The sequence below is a fragment of the Phaethon aethereus genome, assembly GCF_964289735.1.
Source record: "Phaethon aethereus genome assembly, chromosome: 9".
Lineage (NCBI taxonomy): Eukaryota > Metazoa > Chordata > Aves > Phaethontiformes > Phaethontidae > Phaethon > Phaethon aethereus.
In genome coordinates this window covers 3,105,622-3,131,371 of record NC_138585.1, presented here as the reverse complement: position 1 = coordinate 3,131,371, position 25,750 = coordinate 3,105,622, and the positions used below count along the sequence as shown (strand labels likewise).

The 25,750-nt window shown below is 42.7% G+C and overlaps 1 protein-coding gene across 2 annotated transcripts in view; it reads right to left on the bottom strand.

Moving 5' to 3' along the window:
* Positions 1-25,750, bottom strand: part of DGKD (diacylglycerol kinase delta) — a gene marked incomplete at its 3' end in the record, with an annotated part of 57,992 nt that overhangs the window by 25,310 nt on the left and 6,932 nt on the right. The window contains exons 1-4 of one of the 2 annotated variants that reach the window (XM_082003836.1): positions 19,830-20,755; positions 16,641-16,751; positions 15,858-15,938; positions 258-362 (exon numbers count right to left, since the gene is read on the bottom strand). In XM_082003836.1, coding sequence (XP_081859962.1) covers positions 258-362; positions 15,858-15,938; positions 16,641-16,751; positions 19,830-19,856 — 324 coding nt within the window. In that variant the 5' untranslated portion in view covers positions 19,857-20,755. Of the gene's footprint in view, positions 1-257; positions 363-15,857; positions 15,939-16,640; positions 16,752-19,829; positions 20,756-25,750 lie in introns of those variants that run through there. The other variant, XM_082003837.1, reaches the window with a different exon arrangement.

Genomic DNA, 25,750 nt, shown 5'->3' with positions numbered 1-25,750 from the left:
ACTGTGTTTCATAACCTACCCATACTCTGAAAAGTGCTCTCAAAGTTACCGAGGGATAGTATACAAAGCCACAAGCATTCTTTGGAGAATCACTTCAGTGTATTTGGGACAGTTTTTACAGAAGGCCTAACACTATGCACATTATAGTCAATAAAAATTACTTCTATTAGCTTCACTGGAAGCTGACTCCAAGCTCAAAACAAGCTGTTGTTTAGGAGGAGAGGCACAGAGTGCAAAGGAACACATTCTCCTATTACCTCAAAATGTTCACGGTTTTGTACAGTCTTCAGTGCTGCAATCCAATCTTCCATCTCTTTTCTGTTATCAGCACAAAGGATGAGCTTCCGACATGGAGTGATGATCTGAAGAGTGAGAGAAAATTAATAATGCGTATTCTGGGCATGTCAGTGAAAGACAGAAAGAGAACACGTGGTCACTGGTGCAGCCTAGTGAAGCTATTTTCACAGGCAGTGAGCTGCACAACAGAATGGAAGTTATTTGCACCTCTCAACTACGTTTCTCTCCCACCATAATGTACCTTAATTCCTTCATAAATATATAGAACCTCAGAGATTTTAGCTATCATTCCCAATACTGAACTGAGTAAAGACATCTCTCAGACCCAAATAACAGCACAACACAAATCAAGCACAGAGCAGGAAAAGTTAATATATTACATGTGCAGAACTTGCATAAATTTCTTTTAAGTACTTAATGACTTTTTAAATGGGCAACAACATTAAAATATTTTGTTAACAGCATAATATACCAGTTTCTAGGAATTAATAAATTAGGTAACATGCTCTGTAATAGCATACTAAAAACCTGTATAGAGCCATCACAAGTGGGGAGGAAGGAGGGGAGAAATCAAACAAAATAAGCAATCCAGAGGAGAAATCAAATAAGCAGTCTAGAAAAAAACCCCTGTATTTTGAACCCTCATGTTTCCTGAGGGCTTGTTCTACATTTACTACATAAAAGATACTGCAACAAGCGTTCCACTAGCAGCTTGAGGTTGTGGTGAGTTCGTCTCCCTCTAAAAATACCGTCCTCAGTGTGTTTCTACCCTGGGTAATTCCCACACATTAGTTGCCCTGTGTTAAACAAACAGCTGGGTGTTGGAACAAACAGTAGAAGACACACAGGGTGGCGGAGGCTCCCCTCTGCCCAGGAGGGTCTCTGTGTAGTTACTGCCGATGCTTTCTCTTTTTGTCAGATGGCGGCAGCAGAGAGAAATAAAAACTCCTAGCTCTTCAAAGGACCATGTCTGCTGTCCACAGGCTGCCCATTCAGCTGGGCTCCAGACCTGACTATAAATCAACATTTATTCTTCCGAGGACAAAAGTCTTTCTTCCCTACACTGTAGTTATCTTTCTAATACTGTCTTCTTGTGCCCGCCTCCATATTGATTTCCATCCAACTGACTTCTTAAATTAGACCAATATTGAAGTGTTTGAAAGACCTGGATCTAAAAAAAAGCTGCACTAAGGTTGAGCACCATTAACAAAAATAAGACAACTCCTCTTTACGTCAATTCTAAAAACTTCCAGCAGCCCAGACACTCCTGCGTCCCTCTATATTTTGTACATGATAAAGATTGTCTACATCATCTGCTTTTCCAGCAAATTGTACCATAACATCTGAAATAACGGATTAAAACAAGCCAGGATTGCGGCAGGTTGATGAGGCCCATGTGGCTCTCACAAGCACGCAATCAAAGTTTTATTAATGAACACTAAAAAATTCATACATGGCCCCTGTTAATTACCATTTTCCAGTCTCTCACTTCTCTCATTATGATTCATAATACAGATCAAAAATAAAAACCTCTGAAGTTGAACATAAAACTTGTAGTGATGTTGAAGTGCCTCAGAGCATCCACCAAGAAATGTGTATGTAATGTCAAGAAAAAAAGATACAACTGTAAATTTCTGCTTCATTTTAAGCTCTTCAGTTTTCAAAATACATTTCTTTTCATAGGATAGATTGCAGCATTCACCTGCAATAACCAACTTTACCCAGAGGCATTGCCAAAACCCAGAAAAGGCTGCTGTAGACACATTAAGTAGGCAATGAATGGAGCTAGGTACCTTTTTAAAGCAAAGACTGGCCATTCATATTAGAAACACAGTTTTGGCGTGGAGCATTCTATCTTGGACAAAATGATCTGATCTGTCTCAATTGTTGGTAAACAGAAATAAGTACTTGCAATTTTCTAGAGATAAAACTTTGAAGAACTCCTTCCCTCTTCCCTGACTTTTCCTTTGGACAATTCCAGCTCTGATAAGATTTATTCCCAAAGAAGGTAATCACAGGAGTCTTTTTTTTTTTTCCTTTAGAAAGTGGGGAAGTGGGTGGCTAACTGTATTTCCATCAAAAACTCTGCTGTGTAAGAAAGGCGATCCTACAGAAACCTTTTACAGAGAATGAAATGCTGCCGCAAAAATCAGTGTGAAGTTAGAGAACAACGAGCAGCATCTCTGAAGTCCTGCTAAGAGGAAGCAGCTTCTTCCCTGAAAGTAAAACAAGTTCAAATAATTTCTTCAGACAGCACAGGGCCCCACCTTTTTCTGGTGGCAAAGCCAAGAACATCTATAATTGTATATGTACAACAGTACCCTATGTAAAGTCCAAACATCCTAGGAGAAGCATCCAAGGATCTTTCATCACTTTAAAACCAGCCCGTTGTTATAAGGAACCACCAGTTTGTTCAACAAGCCATGGGCATGCTCTTGGGCAGTGGGAAAAAATAATATAAATCAGTTGGTAAAATTAATTTATTATCATCACAATCCCATTTCAGAACACTCCAATGCTGCCCCTTTTCCTATTCTCTCTTTTTTGAAGGGGGGGAAAAAAAAGAAAATGCCAAGTGCATAGTATCATTTTTAAATCACCTTGGAAGACATGAAATCTAAAATATTGGCATAAAATACAGAAATGCAGACACTCCTTTGACAAGAATTAATTTCTGAGGCTACTGACTTCCTGGATCACTGGAGAGACTGTCCAATATAGAAAAACACTAATTCCTTCTTAAGTCACCTACTGCATCATCTTAAAAATCCCCACATTCAGCATTGGACAATCCTTTGTTCAAAGAACAAAGTTAAAGTTTATAAGATGAGAGGACAAATAAAGAGATCAAGAAGATTTTCATACTTCTATCATCCAGACAAAGAGTCACAGAATTAAAATAAAGGGTCTATTGTGTAACTACAAATAAAATGTAACTAACTCGGTGCAAGACATTTTTATGAAGAGCATTCCCCATTAGTCAGTTCTAAAGCAACATTTTCATTGGGATTTAGTGGTATAATCAGAAATGGGAAATAAAGAATACAATCTCAAACCTCACTCCTATTCTAGGGAAGACAAACTGGGATAATTCAGGCTTTACTGTGAAGGACAGGTAAGATTTTAACGTAACAAGTGCAACAATTCTTTGGGGGAATTAAGAAACCATACAAACCCGTCTTTCTGATGAACATGCAGTAGTGCTACAGTTAAACATTTTAATGAGGATAATTAGGAATCCAGAAACACGTTAATAGGGACACTTCCTTCGCAAAGTAGTGGTTCAACAGTTCTCGCCTTTCAAACAGCCTCACACACAACAGCCAACACCGGGTACCTTGTGAGCGTACGACACTCCTGCTTTCCCAGCGCTGCAGGCAGCGCTGGGCTCTTACCTGCGCAGGCTGACGTGCAACAGGCACACCACATATTGGTCCTGAGTAAGGGCAGAACTGAGATTAACAGAAACGTGCTCTCACTCACAGGGAAAGAACAACACTCATCCTTCCCACTTTTACCTCCTCCTACCTGAGCCAGTAATTTCAACTCCTGACATCCACCTGTTGAAGGATACTAACAGAGGGAGAAAGGCTATTACATACACTGTGCTGTCTAGACGAGACCTGCCATCAATCTAACATCTGACACAAAAAAAAAAAAAAAAAAAAGAATCATTCTTGTCATCTCCAAAAGAAGCCACAGCAATCTTCCCCCTGAAAAGCTGTCCTTCCCCAGCTAGGGAGCCCGGGGTGTTTGCTCTCAGCTACAGCCGCGATGAGCCGATGCTCTGAACACGAGGCTTGGTTATCCCTCTTGGCAAACATGGCTAGAAACGAGCATGGTCTAGCTATTTTTTACGTTCCGGCTACAGCTTTTGACCAACATCCTGGAACAGTATATTCCACAGGATGACGACGCACTAGGTGAAGTAGCATTTCCTTTTATTTGTTCTAAATTTACAAAGCAGTAATGTCATCCAGTGACCTCTTGTTCTCATATAAAAGGAGAGCACAAAAACAACGATCTGACTGCTTCTGAGCTAGGATGGGGGCTGCCTTGTTAGGAGTTAAAAAAAACCCACAATAAAAAGTTTTAAGATTTATTAATAATCTCATACATTTTTGGCCTGTTTGGGGATTGGCAGAAGTCTGAGTGTTCCTGCCCTGAAACAGCTCAGAATTTTATCTAGATATGAGCAATTACGTAAATTAAAAGTGCTTGTTCTTCCTAAAAAGGGAATATTAGAAACTAATACATTTTTTTGATCCGAAATGATATTGAACTTTTGGGTGTGGTTCTTTAGATTTCACTCCATAGTAGGAACTGGATGCCCAGATACCCACATGTTCAGAACTCACTACATGGAGACTTTAAGACCTAATACTGACCAGCAAAAAAGCTCAATAACAGTCACGGGGAAAAAAAGCTGCCAATCCCTCTAATCAATCCTGAAGAGCCATAAGGACGGATGGGAACGGCAGGAAGGCTTAAAGACATTTCAAATCAGGACAAAGCTTAATTTACAAAGTTCTCACTGTGTATGAAACCCCAGAAATATCTTTTGCAAGAATTATGGTGATGACCCACTGAGTCACCCCTTTGCAGACAGCTATGTGCCCTCTGTGCAGATAAGCCATCGCAGGTCTATCAGAGAAACACTCAGTTTTCAAGCTTGCTCACTCTAAACCTAAAAAAATCTAAATCTAAAAAAAGACATGCCTTTATTGGCTGTCTTGTGCAAATACTGATGCTCCCCTGACACTTCTCGAAAATTTAGCTTCACCTCCTCTGTCTCTTCCTCCTACAGCACATGCCCTCTTACCAGCTGTTAACCCCCTCCCCTCATGTTGACCCACACTCTCCTGTCCAAAACTAACACCAGTTTGCTGACATTTCAAATCAGGCCAGCTGGCAAACAACAGAGCCAACCGAAGAAAATTTCTCATTTCACATTCTAAAAATGGACTGGATGTCCCTGGATGTCCTTCCCCAATGAACAGCTGTGAATAATTGGATTAGAAAGGCAGTCCAAAAAAGACTCCTTATATTAGATCAAATTTTAAATAGAAATCTGCTATACTTCACCCTTTGGTGTTTTGCAGTACTGAGCAACCTTCCTCCACCCAACAGCCGGAGCATGAACTTCATTCTCTGGTCTTGCTGCCATCAAAGACAACTTTATCATCTCTGTTCACTTCCTCCTTCAGCATTTTCTGGTTGCCCAGAGACTTCTCAGCAAAAAAGCAACAGTCTGGCCAAACACGCTTTGGGACTGTTTGTTATCAGAGTAGATCTGGTGAGCTCAGTGACCACAGAAGACAGCAAAACAAGTTAAGATCACGCTGGCCCAATCACGGAGCTGGCTGAAGAAATGCTGCGGGGGGAGACGGGCGGGAGGGACATACAACTTTGCTAAATATAGTTTTTCTGATGCGACACATTTCTCAGAGTGGCCAAAAGCGGGTGTACGAGAACACCTGCTCATTCTGACTGCTTCCTTTTCCTCACATCCTGTTCAAATATAGTCTTACGTTCAAAGGTGCCAGCCATACATCCCCCAAAGAGATCCTGGATTATTCCAAACAGTCGATGACTTGGGTATAGAGACAATGGGAATTTCTGGACATCAAAAGACCTAGGAACTGCAACCAGAAAAAATAAAATAGCTGCGAGAACGGTGCTGGTGCAGGCAAAAACTTCAGCTTGATCGCATATGGCAAAGGAGTGGAAAACATCCACCGTTTGTAGCTAACTGCTACGTCTGCTTTCGTACAGTGGAGTAAACCCTTGGTATCCTATGAACCCAGAACCTCAGGAAGGAAAATTGGATGAGATTGTAATGAGGACCCAGCCATTCTATCCACTTCAGCTCCTGTTCCAGCAGCAGCGAAATGAACACTGGTATATGTTAAAACACTTCACCTGTGCTCATCAGCAAGATTCACAAACCAGCAACGTCACTGTATGTTTCCAACACAACTGCTGAACTCACAGAGGGCAAAATGAACTAAGCGTGGATTAAGCAAGTGTTACTCCCTCAGCAAATACAAGAGGTTAAAAAGAAGACTGTGAAAAAGGGAGAAGAAAGGAAAATGAAAGTATGAGTTTTAGACTCAAACCAGTCACACTTAAAATCTTAGAAGCCTGTCTCATTGATGTCAGCTTATGAAACAATCTGGAGCTGAGCATCAGGCCAGCAAAGCCTTAGACAGCAAGTTGGCATGATTTTAGTAGGTGTCTCTAGTTCGGAAGAGAGAAATGAAATAATACGAAGAGAGAAATAATACGAAGAGAGAAATAATACGAAGAGAGAAATAATATGAGTATCAATGCTTAGACTCATGGGGGGGACTGAGGCCTGCTTTTCTCCACAGACAACATATCCCTCTTCGATTTGCAATTCAGCTTCACCCAGTTTTGCCAACAAATTCAGTCGCGTTAACTCACTGCAGAGGACAGTTAGGGCTCTCTAGAATTGCACTGATTCTTTTTCCTCAAAACCTGGATGCTACCCTGAAGGGGAAAGGAAAAAATAAGTTTTTCATAGGACACTGGAGAAATGCACCAGTTTTATATTTATTTTTATAGTGCCAGATCTTTATTTCCTGCTAAAATGATCATCTTCCACCTATGGAAACTCTCATTTCCACCAAATAAAACAAGTTGTTGATGTTCTTATACTTGTGCCAAATTCTGCCTTTTTTTTAAAATAGCAGTAACAAGACTTTCCTCAAAGCCCTGCGTGCCCAAATCCCTGATTACGCTATACCAGGCATTTCATCCCCAACTTCCACATGGCTGTTTTACCTTAATTTTCGATCTGCAAAATCCCAGAGAACTCAGTTTGATAGAAAAATAGGTACAGCATGTGTTGTGGTCAATTTAGGACCAATTTTACATTGTTAGGTTCATTCATCTTGCGATATGCACCTCATCTGCCAGGGGGTTGCCCATTACAAGCGCATCTTCTCCGAGCAGTGTCATTGGCACTTATCCCTGCTACGCCGTGCCCGCAGATCAAGTTCAACTCATGCTGACCTTTCCATCTGTGCTTTCTCCCAGTCTGTCTTCCCCGATGCTGCAGTGGGAAAGCAGACCAGACAGAGCATTCCCTGGGAAAATGATCATCTCTCACACCAGGGTCACATTCCTACATGCTTCTGGAAACTCTGCTCCTAAACAAGGCACATTCCTGTTCTGGGCAATTGGTAAGAGGAGCACAGACAAGGAGAGACTTTTAGGACATTTGCAACCACTTAATAACTGTCAAAACCTAGAGTATGCAAGAAGGTCTTTGCCACTGTTAGCAGGTAAGAAATGCAGACAATCTGGTAATTCGTGCATATTAACCACTAGAGATCTACATGGATGGAGCAGCACCAACGGGAACCGATAGCGCTGCCATGCCAAGCGCCAGAGCATCTTAGCACAGCTCAATAATCCACCCACCCTCCACTTTGTGCAGCAGATGCACACACACATCCCTTCTTCATCTGTTTTCTGAAGGGTGAAGTCCTGCCGGGAAACAACTTCCCAAACAGAACTACACGGTTCAGAAAGAGCAGCACATTTGGGAAGGTAAAGGATATTTCAGAGAAACCTTCCTACTCACTCAAACAGAAGCAAAACCATGAAGAACAGAGGGGCAGGTCAATGTTCCCCGGTGGTAGAGCTGCTGTCTCAGTGGGCTCATACACATCAAGGCTAACAGCTAATAAATCACAGGATTGAGCAATAGAAGTCCTTGTCCACGGTAGGAAAATGACCTGTTACTGACAGCTTATTGTTAGTAACAGCTCCTCACAGCCCCCTAACCTCAGCTGTGTTGAGAAGAGGCTGGTAGCTAGCACAAAAGGAAATGAATGGCTTTCAACAGCCTGATGAACCCAGTAGCTTTCCACACTGGGTCACCAGGCAAAGACCAGTCCTGTTTCACACACCAGAACAGTGAAAGCATTGCAAGCACCACAACTGGGAAGACCTAATTTCTGTGAATGTGATTAGCAAGCCTCTCCCTACCCATCAAAATCACCAGAGTAAAGATGTGCATGAAAAGAAGTCTTTTTCTTCTAGAGCAGCTCCCATGTAAAACTAAACCCATCGTGTTCTCAGGTGACCTCCTGTTTACCACAGGTTGTTCTGCCTTTGTGTCCTCACCTGGAAGGGGAACAAGACACTGGAATCTGCAGCCTTGCTCAGGAAGGTAGATAAAACACCAAACACGGCACAAAGGTTACAAAGAGCAAAGAGATTATCAAACAAAAGCTCCTAGTGTTCAGGCACAAGGGTAATAACAGACACTATTTTCAAAGCAGTAAACCTCCCTCTAGGGAAACAAAAGCTCTTCACAAAGTCACCTTCACTTTACAGCTCTCTCTCTATCCTGTCTCATGGTAAAATTCATAAAGCTCAGTCTGACCTCGTTCTCTTACAGTAGCTTCATCTTTCTCAAAAAACTCCTAGCATATTTTGGGGTCATTCTGTAACATACAGTAGCAATCGCCAGATCTCTCCACCCACAGCAACTTCTTCCAGACTCTCTAACGCTTCTTCCATGTTTATCCTCTCTTCAATGGTTTTTCTTCAGATTTTTCCTTCTTTTGTGTGAGCAGACTAATGACCAGCTCCTGCAGGAGACTGGATTAAGAGTCCTAAAAATCCTTGACATGAAAGGATTTTAAATAGCTATTTTCACTGACTAACAGTGACTCAGAATGGTCTGTTTACCAAAGGGCCTTTTCTCAAGCAGAAAAAAACTGCACTGAAGTCTGGATTACAAACTACGAAAATAGCAAAGTATTTTGAAACTGCAGCGGTTCTGACAGGAAATGGGGACCGAGCTGCACTTAATAAAGGGAGGGGGGGGAAAACAGCAGAGCAATTCTGGACATGGCAATTCATGGCTCTACTCATATTTTCAGTTGCTTATAAAGGAAATTCTGACAGCTTCCAATACAAACAGAGTAAGAGCACTAGCAGAGTGTACAACTCCTGAACGTGTACACACATGGGTGTGGAAGAGCAAAGAACAACCCCCAGCAAAGCCTGACTTTCCAAGGTGTGCTCTACTTGTGTCCAATTTAGAGAAGAGAGTTTAAAAAGGAGGGGGGAAGAGCCATGCCTTTCATGAGACCCTCATTTCTAATCTTTCCCTTCTCCAAACCTTACCAAGGCAATTCACAGCTGTGTTCAAAGGAGCCGCATGAGGAATCAGGGCACTTGGTGACTGTGTAACTATGTCCCTAGATTAGTAAGTCTTTTTGCCCACTTCTCAGAGCTGAGACCTTCCCTCTGGGTCCCTTACCTCCATGCTGCGGAAGCAGGGGAGGAAGATCCCCTCCCTCGCTAGGAAGCCCAGCGACTCTCTGCAGCATATGTTGAAGCCCATCTTTTTCGCAGGGCTGAGGCCACACAGGACAGTTTGCGGAAGTTTTGGGCAAGTGTCAAACCACGCAGATTTCCCTGATCTCTACTAGCCCAAGTTCGAAGTTCAAGCCTGACTTTCTGCAAACAGCTCGTAACAGAAGTTCTAGTATTCCTTCTCCTCATAAAAATAAGTCACATGCTCTTTCTCGAAGAGAAACCAGCACAAGTAACCTCTGATTTGGGTTCCCCTTGTTTCAACAGTGCCTTACAGGGCACACAGCTTGGGCACCAGATGCAAGCAGCAGACTTTCTGCCTGACATGTAGCTTCAGCAGCTCCATTCACTCTTTCAAAACCAAACCCTTCAGAGAAGACTTCGCTGCCTTCTCTGCTAAAAAGGATATATTTTCACCTTAAAAGCACCAATACAAAAAATTTAACTTGACACACAATCACAGAAAAGGCAAAGGCACTTTAACTTCATTGTGAAATGAATTTCCAGGCATCAACAACATACTCTCCCCATCAGGAAGCACTCTCAGCACTTTTATCTTTTGTTAAAGTTCAAGCACTTCGCCTTGTGTTTTTAGGAAAGATTAATTACCCCAAAATGAAGATTCATGCTACTTCTCCACAGTGTCAACAAGCCCTGGGACAATACAGCAAAAATACACAGTCTGAAGGACATCAGACAGCCACATAAAACTTCACAAGACAGAAACTGGCATCTTTGCTGCTGGGTAAGGTACTAATTAATAAGGAGGTAGTAACAGAAAATGTAGCACACCTCAGACTTCCATACGGCTGGAGAATGACATCCACACTGCTTCTCAGAGACAACAGCATGCTTTCACACACTTATTCCGGAGCACCAGCAATTCGCTGTTCCTCAACCTACCACAATCATTGTTGCCTCCAGTCATGCATGCAAGTGCTCTGAAAGAGAGGTATTACTCTGATCTCAGTACTTCCTCTTTCCTCCGATACTGGTTAGGGTGAATCACCAGTTAATAAACAGTGTTTCTTAACTGATGGGTGCAGCATTTCCAACAGCACGGCAGGCACACTTCCCTTTACCCCGGTTCCGGAGAACTTATCTACATAAATCCACACAGAAGAGAACACCTGAACAGTAAGAGCTTGTAGCAAACTTATTGCAAAGAATCTCAGCTCCTGATGATCTGTTATGATGGCACAGGTGCCATGGTTCTCAATGCTCAGTCCAAAAAACCTGGAGTCCTGCTCTTACCTTTCACGTTCAATCTTCCTCTAAGCTAGTGTCCAGAGCAGCCTACTCCCTGAGAAAAAAACCTAAACAGATTGCTTGACATGCGATTACAGGATTAGTCTTCTCTGTGGTCAGTCTTTCTGAGCCACATTCCACTTGCCACAAGCTGATTAGCTGTCTGCTTAAGGAGGAGCTGGGATAAGTTTCCTTCTGACGGCAGTGAAGTGGAGAGGCAGGCACTGACTGTAATAATATGCTGTTTCCTGTCTGCGGCTGAGCTGAGAGGTACTTCCCAACAGAAAAGGGTTTACAGGAGCTCCAGGAGTTCAAGCTCCACCTCTTCCAGTGAAGAGCCTTTAACTACAGAAGACGGGTCAACAACATGGCTCCTGGCGCTCAACAACATGCTCTGACCAAGCTTCACTTCCACTAAAGCATCGGAAAGAAGAAATCAAACTACACACATAGCTCTCCACAGAGAGGAGCTTTCCCTTATGGAATCTCAAAGCTCTGAATGAGAAGGGATGGGAAGTAAATGTTGTAATCCATGTTATGTGAATGAAGGTGAAAGTCCGCATCACCGCACCACAATTTGCTAGCAATAATTGGAAAACATTTACAAAAAGACCACATGAGAATCATAGTGAAACACAAAATATGTACCTGGAAAGAACTGATGTCCTTCCTAGGCCCCCTCCTGTTGATGACAGATGTTGTTTACTAGTGTTGAAGAACATGTATTTTAGCTTTTTTTTCCCCCTTTAGCTTTATACAAACCCTGCACAAGGCAGGAAAGGGTCAATGAACTGATAAGGACTCACTCCATCAGCTGTGCCAACTGCATTGAAGGCAGCAGGCTTAATTCAGTTGGCACCCTGTAAAAAAGAGCAGATCTTCAGCCAACAGACCAACCTGAGAGGTAAGAATTTGTTCACTCTACAAACGTTTACAAAAATGGGCCTAAAGAGATGACCCAAAGCCTTTCAAAGACACTTGAGGGGATAGCCGTGGTGGCAAAGTGTTGGCCTGAGCAACAGACAACAGAGCAGCTGGTGCCCCCCCCAACCTTACAGGCTTTGTAGGGAAGAATGTGCATGCTGGATAGTTCAGGTCCATGACACAGGTAAAGCAGTTATTTTGAGAAAAGTATTTCCAAAACCCAGGCTTCCTGGCATCATGTAGAGAAAAATCAAAGCATGGAACTCATCCTCATCGCGTCTTTTATTTTAATGCTCCTGGAGCAACTGCAGGCTAATGCATTAGACAGGTGCGTCAACCAATCAAGTTACTGTGAAATTGCACCATCCAAGAAAAAACTGTTCATGGAGACAGCTGAAGTCTCACTGGGAAGACCCAATGTACCCAGTGTGATCGCAAATCATCTGCTTTTTAGAAATAACAAGAGGTTTTGAGGGTACGGCTGGGAAAGCTCTTCTCAGAAGTTATGGTCAGGCTTTGACCTCACCCATCCAATGCTGCTGATCTCTATTTCATATGGAGTACAAATGCAGGCACACACTGATGGCAAGAAACTAGGCTAAAAGATGACTGCCCTCTTTGAAATAAATAGGTCTGAAGTACCAGGACAACATGGTTATCATTAAGTTAGTACCACAGCGGATCCTCTCTAAGGCCCTGTGAAAGACAGCAGACCTAGAGAAATGCACCGGCGAGGAGAGATCTGTAAACCAGATACTAAGGGATCATACATGCAAAGAACCAGTCGCTCACAGCCCAGACATACAAAAAGGATTTACCCTGTAGACATATGACTTAGAAAGACAGAGATGGCAGAGATGTGACAGAGTAAGAAAATATTGATTCTACAGTCCTCCTGAGAGAAGGGAGGCCTGGCATGGGGTTGCTATATGGTTTCTTCCCAGAGGCTTCCTGCTAAATAACTCTGCAGCCACACTGCCCGACCTAAAGGAACAACAGCTAAACATAAAGCTTTTCCTTACACCTCTCGGGGGACGGAGCTGCACAACACCTTAAGCAAAAAGATGCCCCTAGTCATATGTTCCCAGCCCAGTCTGTAGTCTATATCCATTAACCCTGGGTAGCAGCCCTGAAAACTGGCCCCATTGCAAACAGGATACACTCACTGAAGAAATCTGTGCAAGACCAACTAAGTAAACAGAAGCGTAACCCGTATTACACACTCTTTACAGGAAGAGGTCTGTGTCTTAATACTCACTTTTCTCTCTCTCCTGCCTGACGACAGCAAACAAATTGACTGTCAGACTTATGACCTATGCAAAAGGTTCACTGGCAGCTGTATTTTTTAACCTTATTCTTCTATTTATTCAACATAACTTCTGTTAGCTCCACGCTCTGGTTTTCTTCTCTCATGGTGCTGCCTCCCCATGCTCCTCACTGCCCTTCTGCCAGTCTTTCCTCTGACTGGTCAGCCCATATTAGCCCTTTGCTTTGGATCCACATTGCTCCTAAGTGGTTTATTTAGTCTTTTTGTTTCCTGCCTCCTTTGTTTGTACCTTAGGAGTGTCATTCACACAACCTGACCTGCAGAATCTCTACATTAAGCAGTACAGATGCCTGGACAGAAGACAAGTTTCCTCAGAAAGAAAACATTGTTTTGTAAATAGAAAACTACCAGTCTCCACTGAAGAAAACACAGAAACAAAAAGAAACCCAGAACTCCTAAAGCTCCAGAATAACTGTCTCTGCTATACAACACCAAATGTTGGATGTTTCTGGTTTAGGATAAAAACTCAATAGTGAGTCCCACTAATTTGAAACAGGAAAAAAAAAATGCATCAAAGAACTCTGAATTTTAGAAAGGAACCAAGCTGGGGAGATACAGGGGGGAAACAGAGTGCTCTCAAAGAAAACCAAGAGAAAATGGAAAGACTGCAAGGAATCCAAAGCACTGACGGCAGTGATGTGGCAGACCAAAGAGCAGCACGACTAGGCAACCTTCTGATTTTCTAAGTATTTTTATAGCTCATGGTAAACCACAGTCAAACCCCTCTGTAAGCCATGACAGACAGAGCAGGCAGAAATTAAGATGAGAGATGCTTTTCCTGAAGTTTACCTGAGCTTCATGACATAGCGATCAGCTGGAGACAGTGCAAACTGTATCTGCTACTTGAGTGTCAAAGTAATCCTACACATTTTAGCACCTAGGGAAGGCAAGGACTGGCAGAGCCCGATACCATTGTCATGGAAGTAACTCTTCACTGTTGGACTTAGATGGGGCAATCTGAGAAAGCAAATACTGAAATGCTATGCACTCTTCAAATCTTGTTACTATAAAGAAACGAAACCAACTGCATTCATTTATACCATAGAAGGCTCACTACTGATTGCATGAATTTTGAAAAATGGCACTGACATTACACAACAAGTGGATAAAGCATGATAGCTCTCAGTTTTTATGGAGTGAATACACAAAGCACTGGGTGGTTTCAGTCTAATTAAATTCCACTGCTTTATTAATAAGATGTCCATTCATCACTGAATTGTACTTTTGGAAGCACTTTCACACTCTCCTATCAGGTCAGCTAAATGTCCTGATGTCATGGCTAAAACACAGCGAGCAGCAAGCCTAGTGAGGGTTCTGCCATTTCATTTTCCTCCTGTCCCAACATCCAGGGTCTCTGACAGAGATTAAATCTCTCCCAACTATAATAATAAGCAAAACAGTAACAGCACATTTGCTTACCTGAAAAATCAGCCTTTATTTACATATGGGAAAGCTGAAGCAAGACCCAAGAGAAAATGCTTTATTAACAGGTAAATAACTTCACGTTCTTGAAAATGTATCCCCTATTAAAATCATTGCAGAATCCTTCTCTCTATGCACACACAGACACCTGCTATCAACATTTATTCTCAGGCCCAGATGGACCTCCCACTTGTCCAATTATCAACACAGAAATTTTTTTTCAAACATTGAGACAGTGCTGGGGTTTCATCTGGGCATAGGGTGGATCCCATAGCTGCTGCGCTCAGGCAAAGCAAAAAGCTACAGCTACATAAGATAAACATCCTTTGCTAGATGTTGAAAGCGGTGGGTCATTACTGCTGCACAGCAAGGCGTACTGCTTAGTCTTGGTCACCACCTGCAGGTCACCATCCTGCAGGATCAGCTTCCTCCCTCCACCAGGACTGCTCCCCTCTTCACCTTGCCTTAGCCCAACACCACCTCCATTCTCCACAGCCTCCTCTCCCCTCCTTTTTGAGCCCTTCGGAGGCTGGATGGAGGTTATTGCTGCTAGCCAGCTCCAGAGCTCACACTGCTGCGTGACACTCGCCCTGCATGGCTGCTGTTAATGGCTTTTTTCTGCACAACAGGTGTTACCCCCAAAATGGAGCTTGGGGAACACCTGCACCCCAGAAATACAATCATTTTGTCTCCCAGTTATTGCAGTGACACCACCACATTTCCTGACTGCAACTATTTAGCACATATTCCACATCTAACAAGTATTCTAAACCAATTCCACAGTTATTTCTGTGCGACCTTTTTTTTGTTCCTCCTTTTGCTTTGCCACTATATATAGTGTGCATATACAAACACACATACAATACAGCCACATACAAATAACGTCAGAGAAAGAAGTTTACATATTTTAAGGCCTGAAGGGAAAACTAAATTCCTTTAGCAAGATCTTCAGCATAAACATCAACATCACCCCTAACTCACTCAGCGGAACAAATTCTTCTGTCCCACTGTGTAAATGGATTCTATCAAATCCTCCCAGATTATATGTAAGAAAATCCCTGAAGGCAAAGTTTTAGCCACTATACATAGTAACCCAAGGTATTTCCCATGTGCATGGAGATGAGTTATGATTGCTGTAAGAAAAAATAAGTTTATGGGGGTGTTTTTTTTTTTTTAGCAAAAGAGGCTGTGAAGATCGTTCAAGTGTTTTTAAACTCTGCAAAAGAGAAGGTACATGGGGGAAAGATCCAAGAGTAGAAAATAATGCAAAAAATCCTACCGTGAAGCTGTTGTTGACATTCTTAGTGCTGGATTCTGCCACACTGGCATCTGTCAGATCCACCTCATCAAAAATAATGGACTGGAAAGAAAAAAAATCAAAACCCCAATGACTTATCGAATCCAATGTATAAGCAGCAGACCCAAAGGGACATGCCTGTATGTCTGCCTAGCATACTCCATGACAGCCTTTTGTGATCTGAAGGAAAGGCCCAGCACCAACAACATGAAGGACTGGGAAGTCTAGTTCCACACAGTGGTGCTCACACTTGCCTGTCTTCAGTCAGTGAACACAATGACTTTATTTTTAAGGGAGTATTTAAAAAAAAAAAAATTGTAGGCTTTGTTCTTGTGAAAGGAGACAGATTTATATCTAGTTGATTGTCGAAGTACTAAACCAGATGCACAGCAGCTCTGATTTGATAAATTCTAGCCTTGCTTCTTTCTTCCATTTCCTCTTTTCATTCATATTTTCTCCCTTCTTTTTCAGCTTCTATTGATTCAGAGCCCGTTCCCTCCTAAAAATGTACCAATGGGAAAAAATATGGAAAAAGTAGTATCACAGGTCCACATGATGCTTTACTTAAAACCCAAGGATTTCCAAGTGCGAGGCAAAACATGGGGATCTTCTAGCAGCTACAAAACTCAAAGACAGGTAGGTGCTTTCAGAGCACATGCTCTTTTGCCTACTGAGGGCTGTCTTCTCACAGACACCCATCTGCCTCCAAAAGTTCTAACCCCTGACTTTCTTTCCTTGGACTCACACGTATTGTCAAGACCTTACCTTAGCAGTTTTTGCATAGTAGAGCGTTCGTCCTCGCAGCTTAAAATATCGTCTCTTCCAGCGCTGGAAGGAGCTGGTCTGTTTCATCAGCATCCCCTCTTTTATGATAGTCTACAAAACAAGGAGGGGAGAGGGGTGAAGCATACATTTTACTTACGGGCATCTTTTATGCTCTCCCACTACATACCCATTCCAAAAAGGACTGCAGTTTGAGATCAATAATCTTAGTGCCCTCTGCTGGAAGCGCTTAACAAATTCATTCAACATAAGTGAGCAAACTGAGTAAGATTAAATCGTCACAATGCATAATCCACACTGGGGTGTGGTTTTATCCTTGTCTTCAGTGCTATCATGATACCAAAAAAGATAACTAACTTATGACTGAAGGAGCATTTCAAAGTCTAACAATGACTCAGGGATCTTAACAGTTAAACTCAGAGGTCAGATTTCAGTCGTGGATAACTGTGCCTTTCATTTCATCAGCATTTAATTACATAGCACATACACACCACAGCGTATCTGTCCCTATTTCCAGTTCTGCCTTGTGAAATTATCAGCATCTACCTGGCACAGAGCTGGCAAGCTGCAGGCCCACAGGGTGAACTAGAGCAAAGAAGGAGCTATATCCAACTTCAGCATTTGGTATTCTTCAGATAGGCTTGGCCCTGCCTCAGTACTCTCTGGCTGGCTGCCATTTCCCAGGGCTGGACTGCCAAAACTGTCTACGCACACTGCTTTTTTTTTTTCCCTTTAACTGCTTTATAACTAGATTGACATACCAGCATATACAGTCCCATATGCTCACTCACATACTGTGCATACATAGGGGTATGTATTTAATCCACATGCACTTCATTCTACTTCGTCAAATACATTTGATTCCTTTGCTGAGCACAGACTTTGAACACCAACAGCTACGTGAAAATAATCTCAAAAACTGCAGCTTAGAAAGACAAAAAGGCAGAAAAGTCTGAGCTGAGGGTTCAGCGCCAAATTACTGATTGAAGGTATTGCCTAGGAACTGCAAAAACAGTGCTATGTCATGCCTCAGTACCACAAGAAACCTACTTCTCTCCCCAAGAAACAGCCCCCAGGAACCTACTTCTTGCTGAGAGCCCAATGCGATAAACACACAGTTAAAACACAGGAAACAAATGGTCCAGCAACCTTGTAAGACAGGTTATTCTGTATCTTGATGCCAGGAAAATGACAGAGCTTTAACATACCAGAGGTCTCAGTGTAACTCAGGTTTGTAACAGAGACAGGTCACCGATGAGTATCAATTAATTCACAAACAGTATTACATGTACACTGCCAGGCTACTACGGAGCACAAAATAAATACTCTTACTGATCCACAGGGTTTAGTTCGTTTTAGAAATCCTTTCCAGGGCACTAAACTTGCTTTTAAAAAGCTATATATATTTCTAATGTGGGTTTTTCCTTTCTGAAACAGCTGCAGATTTTAATACTTTCCACACACACTGGCCCTTGCCAAGCTCAAAGTTTCCTCAAAAAGCACTTGGAAAAAACTGCTGACTATAAGAAGAAACATCCGTCCGATAATACATGCTCCTCTCTGCTAGATTGAGCCATACTCGAACTGGCCCGAGAGATTATAGAGCCTGGACCACCACGGTGATGCCCCTAGTCACAAATCAGCTAGGGAAGAGTGGGCTCCTACACACCCCCAGATCTGAAAGAGAGCTGCTGGCCACAGGGGCAAGTACATACCTTGCTCCACTGTGTTGGGAACAGGAAAGGGGGGAGAGCTCCCCTAATCTCCTCCGAAGGAAGCATCATCTACTCTGGAGGCTGGGACCTGTGCAGCTCCCAGGCTAGCGAACCCCAAACCTCCCCGTTTCCCAGCGCTCCTGTTTCTCAAAGCCACCTGCACACTGGCAGAAATACCTGCCAGTGCTCAGGCAAACACCAGTTTTGTGTGCCTGGTTCAGTCAGGAATCTCCAAACTCCACAGTACTTCCAGCAGAATGAAAAGAGATAATGAAAATGCATGATCAAAGACTAAGCTCATATCAAAAAATGGCGCGCTCCTACATCAACCCTCCACACGTCCGAAGCGGTCACTGAAAGAAAGGCATCTTGGCACTCATTTTCCACCAGTCACAGCAGGGACACAGCAGTAGGAATACACTCTAAGAAGCCATAAGGTATCTGGGAGTGGTTTTAGGGTCCGGAAGTTTGCCACACTATAGTGATACCCAGAAACAAGATTTCAAACTAACTAAGAGCTGGTGCTATGCAAAGAATCTGAAACTCAGCCATGATCTCAATCTGAAGGTTCAGCATAAGAGAAAATGGAGTTCAAAGACTGACCCAGCAGCATCCCTTGCTGACGTGACCCTGAAGGTGAGGCCAGAGCTGAAGGCACTCATCTGGAACCAGGAAAGGTGCATTCAGGCTCCTACTCTGCCACGGACTTTTTACAAGATCCCAATAAAGTAATTTTCACTCTGCATGTCTCCATCTCCCATCTGCCAAGTGGAACAAACAGCACTGCCCAACTCTGCAGAGTCCTACTAGAATATATATACACACGTATATGTGTCTATCTGATGAGTTACTTTAACCTCCAGCATCGGAGTACCAAAGAGTAAGGTAAAGCAACAGCATCTAAATTACCATGCTAAAGAAATCACACATTTCTGCAGTTCACTTTCTACAGGGAAGAAAATGGGAAAGTGGCAAGAGATTTTCCAGATTAAGATAGAAACATGGAGGGATCTTTTTCATTCCTTGGACAAAACCATGTACAATTAAAAAATGAGACAGAGAAAGTAGCTACTGAACTCTGCAAAGCCCTGAACCGAAGTCAGAGGGGAATTAAAAATCCCGGGGAAGACTCCCAGGATGCAAAGCCCAAAGATAGCAAGTCAGCCAGAAGTCTGATCAAAAAAATAGCAACTTGCCGGAGAAAATTTCAGAGCTCTGCTGCTATGCTTATTCACAGCTATGCTTAAGCTGGGGTCAGCCAGTCAGAACCCCGCACTCCCCGAGCTCGGCCAGCGGCACTCCGGCCACTCAGACTCTTGCCCAGCCCACCAGAACAGTCACTCGCAGCAAAACGCCGCCGCTGCTTCCCCTCGGCTCCCACAGCTCCCGCCTGCCACGCTCGGCTCCCCGGTGCCGCACGTCGGCGGCTCCCCTCACCTCGGCAGGGCTCACTCACCTCTGCACAAAACGTGCATTCCTCCATTCCTCTTTTAAACAGAACCCTCTCTTTTTTTTTTTTTTTTAAAAACCAAAAGGCAACAATCCCAAGCAGTCACCTTGCCCCTCCCTAAGTAGCAGTTTCTGTCATTTGCCAGCCTCTGTCTATAGAAAACCTCACAGCTACATAACTCAGACATGAAAGGCCAGCGAGAAGCGAGCTCTCGCATGCACGCACGGCTCCGAGAAAACAAGCCTCCGCTTCAGAGCTGCCCATCTCTGCACGAGCGCGGCTGTTCTATTTATAGGCACACAGCTCAGTAAAGAGTTTGGTGGGTTTGGGCGGAAAGGGCTGGAGATAAGATCAAGATGACTTTATAAAATGATTCAGACATTGCTGCCTTTCTCCTCCTCCTCTATTTTAATTTTACAGCCAAAGGACTTGCTACTTGCAGAAGAATGCAGCTGAAGAAAATTAACTGGGGAAAGGACCTGACAGCAAAGTGACACTGAATGAAATAAAAGGGGGGAGCTGAACAGTTATTTCTGCTTGCCAGCTTCTCTGTAGCTTTTTTAATTAGAAGATCTACTCTGATCAGATTACTAGCCATGTAATTCATCAAGACAAAAGTGAAATTACTTCTCCTGTAACAAAAAAAAAAAAAAGGAAAAAAAGAAAAAAAAGAGTTAAATCTATTTTTAGTGTCATATATTGCATCCTACGGGAAAAGCTACTGCCCTGAAACATCATGAGGTTTGATTACATGCATCCTATTGAGGATAAATATAGACATTGTTTGTGATGGACCTATCCAGACTGCTTTCTATCCAGCTGAGCTTCACTCCAGCATGGTGTCCTGTGGCCATAGCACTCCATGGGCAGACAACAATGTGAAAAAAATGAAGTATCTTCTTGGATCAAGCCTAAAATGATGTTCTACTAGTTTCAACAGTGACCCCCTTTCATCAGGTTACAAGATAGTGTAAAAAAGGTTACTGAACAAATTGACAATTTAAAGCAACAATAGACATAGCAGAGCATCTTAAGTGTCTCTGCAAAGAACATGATTAGACAGCTGAAAGGCAGGGCCTAGGAAATTTCTAGCATTTCACCATTTATCTTTGACCTTGGAAAAAAGCGACTTCTTACAGAAGAAAATTCAGTTCACAGTGAGCAATACACAGCCCTCCCCACAACTCATCCCCTTTTAAAACTTGACATTTAGGAAGAGAAATAATATGTTCTCAGATTTCTTCTGTCAAAACGGGTGCAGGGTTTAGGCCTAGTCCTGAACTGACAAAAGAAAAGTTTTGCCACTGACCTCAATGGGAAAAAAACTCAGAGGACTTAAATTAAGGCCTTAAGACAGGGAGAGCCTTGTGCTTCAGTGCTTCCCCTTCATGCAGTCCCACCTCGTAAAAACAAGAAGCCAAACAATTAAGAGTACTCATTCAACAAAACCAGCAAGTCACAGCCGTGTTTTTTGCAGCATTACTTGTCTGAGGTGTCTCTGTATCCAGTAACCCACATCAGGAGATCAGAGAGCCAGCCTACACAGATGAAATGTTTTCTATACTGATAACAAGAATGATTCTAGTAAAAAGTTAAGAACAATCACGTCAGATTTCAGCTGCTTTCAGAGTGCATCCCTTTTTCTCCTGCTCACTACATGAAGCACAGGAGCAGCTCATCCTTTCTGAAGCTTAAGCCTCTTGTCCCATTTGGAAGTAGGGCCCTTGATATAACCAATTTCCTAATCTGGAAGACAAAATCCTATTAGCCAGACTGAAGGCAGCTATCAACCGTACCCAGTTGTCAGGCTGGCAAGTGTCCTTTGGCACAGGGAGGTTCCAAACTGTGTTTGATATATAGAGAGGAAGAACAATACAACCTATTTTACAGCTGAGATCATGACATATTCTTAGGGGCAGTTATTCAGCGCAGCATATCCGAAACAAGAATTTTGCTCCACTGGTATTTCTTTCCAATGCAGAAAAAGAACTGTATACAAGGTAAAAGCACAATCATTCAAAACTATCTCAAGAGCAACTAAAGAATCCCAAATACCAAAATCCTCTACATCTGGAGTTCTCTGATTTCCATGTGTCTTCAGAATGTAAAAACTTCAGGGCACAGACTGTTTTTATTTGTATGTACTATAAAACTTTGAGCAGGGTGCTGATGCCAAACAACAAATAACTGACTAAAGAAAGCACCAAATGCACAGAGAAGGAGAAAAAATGAAAAAACATATGCAGAACTGACAAGCTATCTTTATATATGCTTACTAAGGAATTTTCCAGGCAGTTGATCCCCAGGGACCAAGCAAACTCATGTAGTCTCTGACTTCGGGTAAACTGTGGCAAAAAAATGGGAGTAGCTCTGCAGTCACTTAAACATGGCAACATAGTCTTGCCACACTAGGGCAGGTACAAATCTGGAGTGCCGTACCTTGTTGTGGGTAAAACAGTTTTAGTAGCTGGTTCCATAAAAGCTCTTTGTGCTCATAAATAAGGAACTAATAATTATTTAGAAATCAAATACAATAAATCCAGCAAAGGAACTATGGGAATAAATCTAACCAACCCCATAGAATAAGACATGAAAGGTCAAAAGGCTAGGGGTTAACAAGCTAATCCGAGAGCAACATCCTTCCACCAGACAGTGGTCACACCCTGGAAATTATCGCCAGGAAGCTTGGAGGGGGGACATCTGGATCAGTAAAGCAATTCTAAGTATGGGACACACAGAGAGCTCAACAGATCTAGAGGGGAGCGCAAGTAATTTACAGGTTGCCTAGTCATGTTCAGGAATTCTACATGTACTTGGCTCTTGCAAAATTGAAAAATGCATTAACATTTCCTCCACTGGTATCAAAAGCACAAGACATTACGTGAACTCACTGCAGCAAAAGGACTCCAGAAGAGGGGAAAAAAGAAAAGAAAAACAGAGGTCAGCCACAAGAATCAAGTGTCAAAATGAAGCCAGGGCTATGAGTCAACGATCCAGTAACAGAAGTCAAGCTCTCCACTGACGAAGGGGGTACTGTCTAGGCTTTTAGCAAGCATTGTTTAATACCTATGGTTTATAAACTGGGAAGCACCCATGTCAGGTTACAGCACAGACCTCTATACAACCACATGGGAAAGCCTGCAAAATCTCCCCTAACAACCATCCTCCCAATCCTTCCTCTTTTCTAACCTCCAGCTCTGCATACCCAGTGAGAGACTAGGGGCGAGCTCGGCTGACAGCTCTCAGTACAGCCCTCTGCAACTACTAAGACAAGCAGAAAGCAGAGCAGTGTGCAGCAATCCGTCGATGGTGTAGCTGAGATGTCACTGCAACAGGAAATGCACATTTATTCTCCTGATCAGCAGTGAAAAGCAAGAGTTTGTATCAAATAAAATACTGAAACCCGGCTTGACTTAGAATCTGCCTTGGCACAGATAAACAGATGCTCCAACACCTCATTCTTCATTAGTTAACATTGCAGCCAGTGAACAAAGAACAGGTCTTTGAAACAGCTCCTTTTCAATACCGCGTTCAGCTGCTACTATTGTGAATGATTCTCTTCTAAAAGGGACGAGCACTCATAGACCTAAAGCGAACAATTAACAGAGAAAAACAAATTTGAAAGGTAGTATGTATATGGGAAAGCAAATACAACACACCAGCATATCATCACGCAGCTCCCTGATAAAATAAGCTCAGTTAGAGAGCGCGAAGCAAAGTACTTAAAACAGATGAATACTCTGGTCAGCTACTTAGAAGAGAGAATGAAAAACACACCAGTACGCTCTGATTCAGGCTGAGTTAGTAGCTGGACAACTCCTGGCACGCTAACTGCTTAAGCCCTCAGTATGTTTTCCATAGGCTCCAGGCATCCTTCCCAAACACATTTATCAAAAGAGGGGAACTGAACATGAAGCTCAAGTCATCCCAGCAAACTATAACAAAGCTGGAAGATAAGGGCTCAAATCCACCCACGGAGATAACCAAAGCCAAAAAAGCAACAAGTTTAAAAGCTACCTGAAAACTTTGGAATGGAATAAAATTTTAAAGGGTGCTAATTAAATGTGAACTTAAAGGATACATTAAAGGACATTCAAGGACAAACATGAAAAAATATGCTGTTATTTTTTCTACCATCTTGAATTACACATACACAACTACATCCCTTCCTTAGGGGATCTTCTCTGTACACAAAAAATACCAAAACACATTACCTGCTCTGAAACCTTCGGCTCCGAGACATGCCTGTCATACAGCTATGCACCAGCACCACAGAATTCAGTGTATTAACTCAGACGCACATTGCTCTGCTGCTGAAACACAGCAATATAACCTCATTTTGAATCACAGCGTTGAACGCAGAACCCTCTAATGCTACAGCCTGTATCACTAGAGCTTAAGTAACACTCTTAGTCAGAGAGCACCAAGTTATCACCAAAAAATGCTGCTGCCCATCTAAGCCCACCCATCTACTTCACCAGCAGGTAGAATGAGCCAGACACTTACCATAGCGGCATGTCAGGGCCATTTGATATGAGAGTATCAGGCTGGGAAGGCACGATCGGTGCTATTACAAGAATAGCGAACGTAAGGGAAAGCACATCCAGAATACAGCTGCGGATCTCATCCTCGCAATCACAACCACCCCATCCTTCCCATACTGCTAAATGTCATGGAGATCTTGGCCAAGAAGGAAGGAAAAGCCAGCAGAAAGTACTGGTAGGAGAACTTCAGGACATGGGAAAGTGAAAGTTATACCTTGAGGAAGAAAACTGAATCCTTTGCCCTTGTGTCGAGGAGGCTGAGAGAACGACACAGCTTCCTCCCACTGTGTCTGGATTCCCATCAACTCTGCTACCGAATTCTGCAAGGAGCCTTATTTGGTAGTGGCTGGTAGATGTAGGGACAAATCCTGATCCTTTTACTCCAACTGGTATTCCAATGGGATTACGCTGTTGAGAGCAGAAGGCAGCTTTTGGCCTTCAGCCATTTAATTAATACTTAAGGTATCTTAGAATTTATTTTTATCTCATCTGTAACAATTGTCATTATCAGATTTTCCATATTTATGTATTAAACAACCTATGCTTTTAAGTTTTTTTTTCCTCATTCATTTAACATAGTTTTTAAAGGATACTCCAAAGTTTTTAATTTGTTTTTCCATTTTCCCTGTTTTAATGTCCTGCAAATACCTTTGACCATGCCAAGACATCTTGATCAGCACCAGCAACAACAAGGAAGGTTAGCACAGCCCTGGGAACACCAATTTGTTAACCTTCGGCTAAATGGAAGAGAAGGGGCTGGCATAAGTTCCCAGAATAACGGTTTTTAATGCAACTGCAGCAATAGAGCTACATGTTCAAAACTAGTGCTCTGGCCTGCCTCGAAAGAAAGAAGTTTGAAAAGCAGGCAACACGTCCCTCAGGATTTTATCAGCCACACTTCTGCCTCAAGAACCAGCAAAGGCAGCCGTCCCACGGGTCAAGACGTTACCCTAGAGCTTGCAACACCTGCCTCAGGTCCCAGCCCTCTCAGGGTGCCCTGTGTAATTTTGTACTTTTGATACAAGAAGTACGTATCTCGATTCCCTGGGTGGGAAACTGAGATGGTATCACCTCTCCCCCGCTAGAACATTACATAGCTAAATTTATTAAAACTTCCAAGACCCAAATACAATGTGCTTGATGCAAACATTATGTAATCACGACGGTGCTTCCTTTTTCCAATAAAGCAAACCACAACATCAGAATAGGTATCAGATGTAAAACCTTCTAACTTAGCAATGAGACTGTGAGGAAATAAAAAGATACCCTCTAAAACCAAAAGGAGTAATCACGTATTAATCAAAGACCTAACTCAGCAGCGGTAAATCTTTTTAGCCAGGCAAGCCATCTTTTTCCTCTCTGGATGAAAGGAGGGTAGCAGGC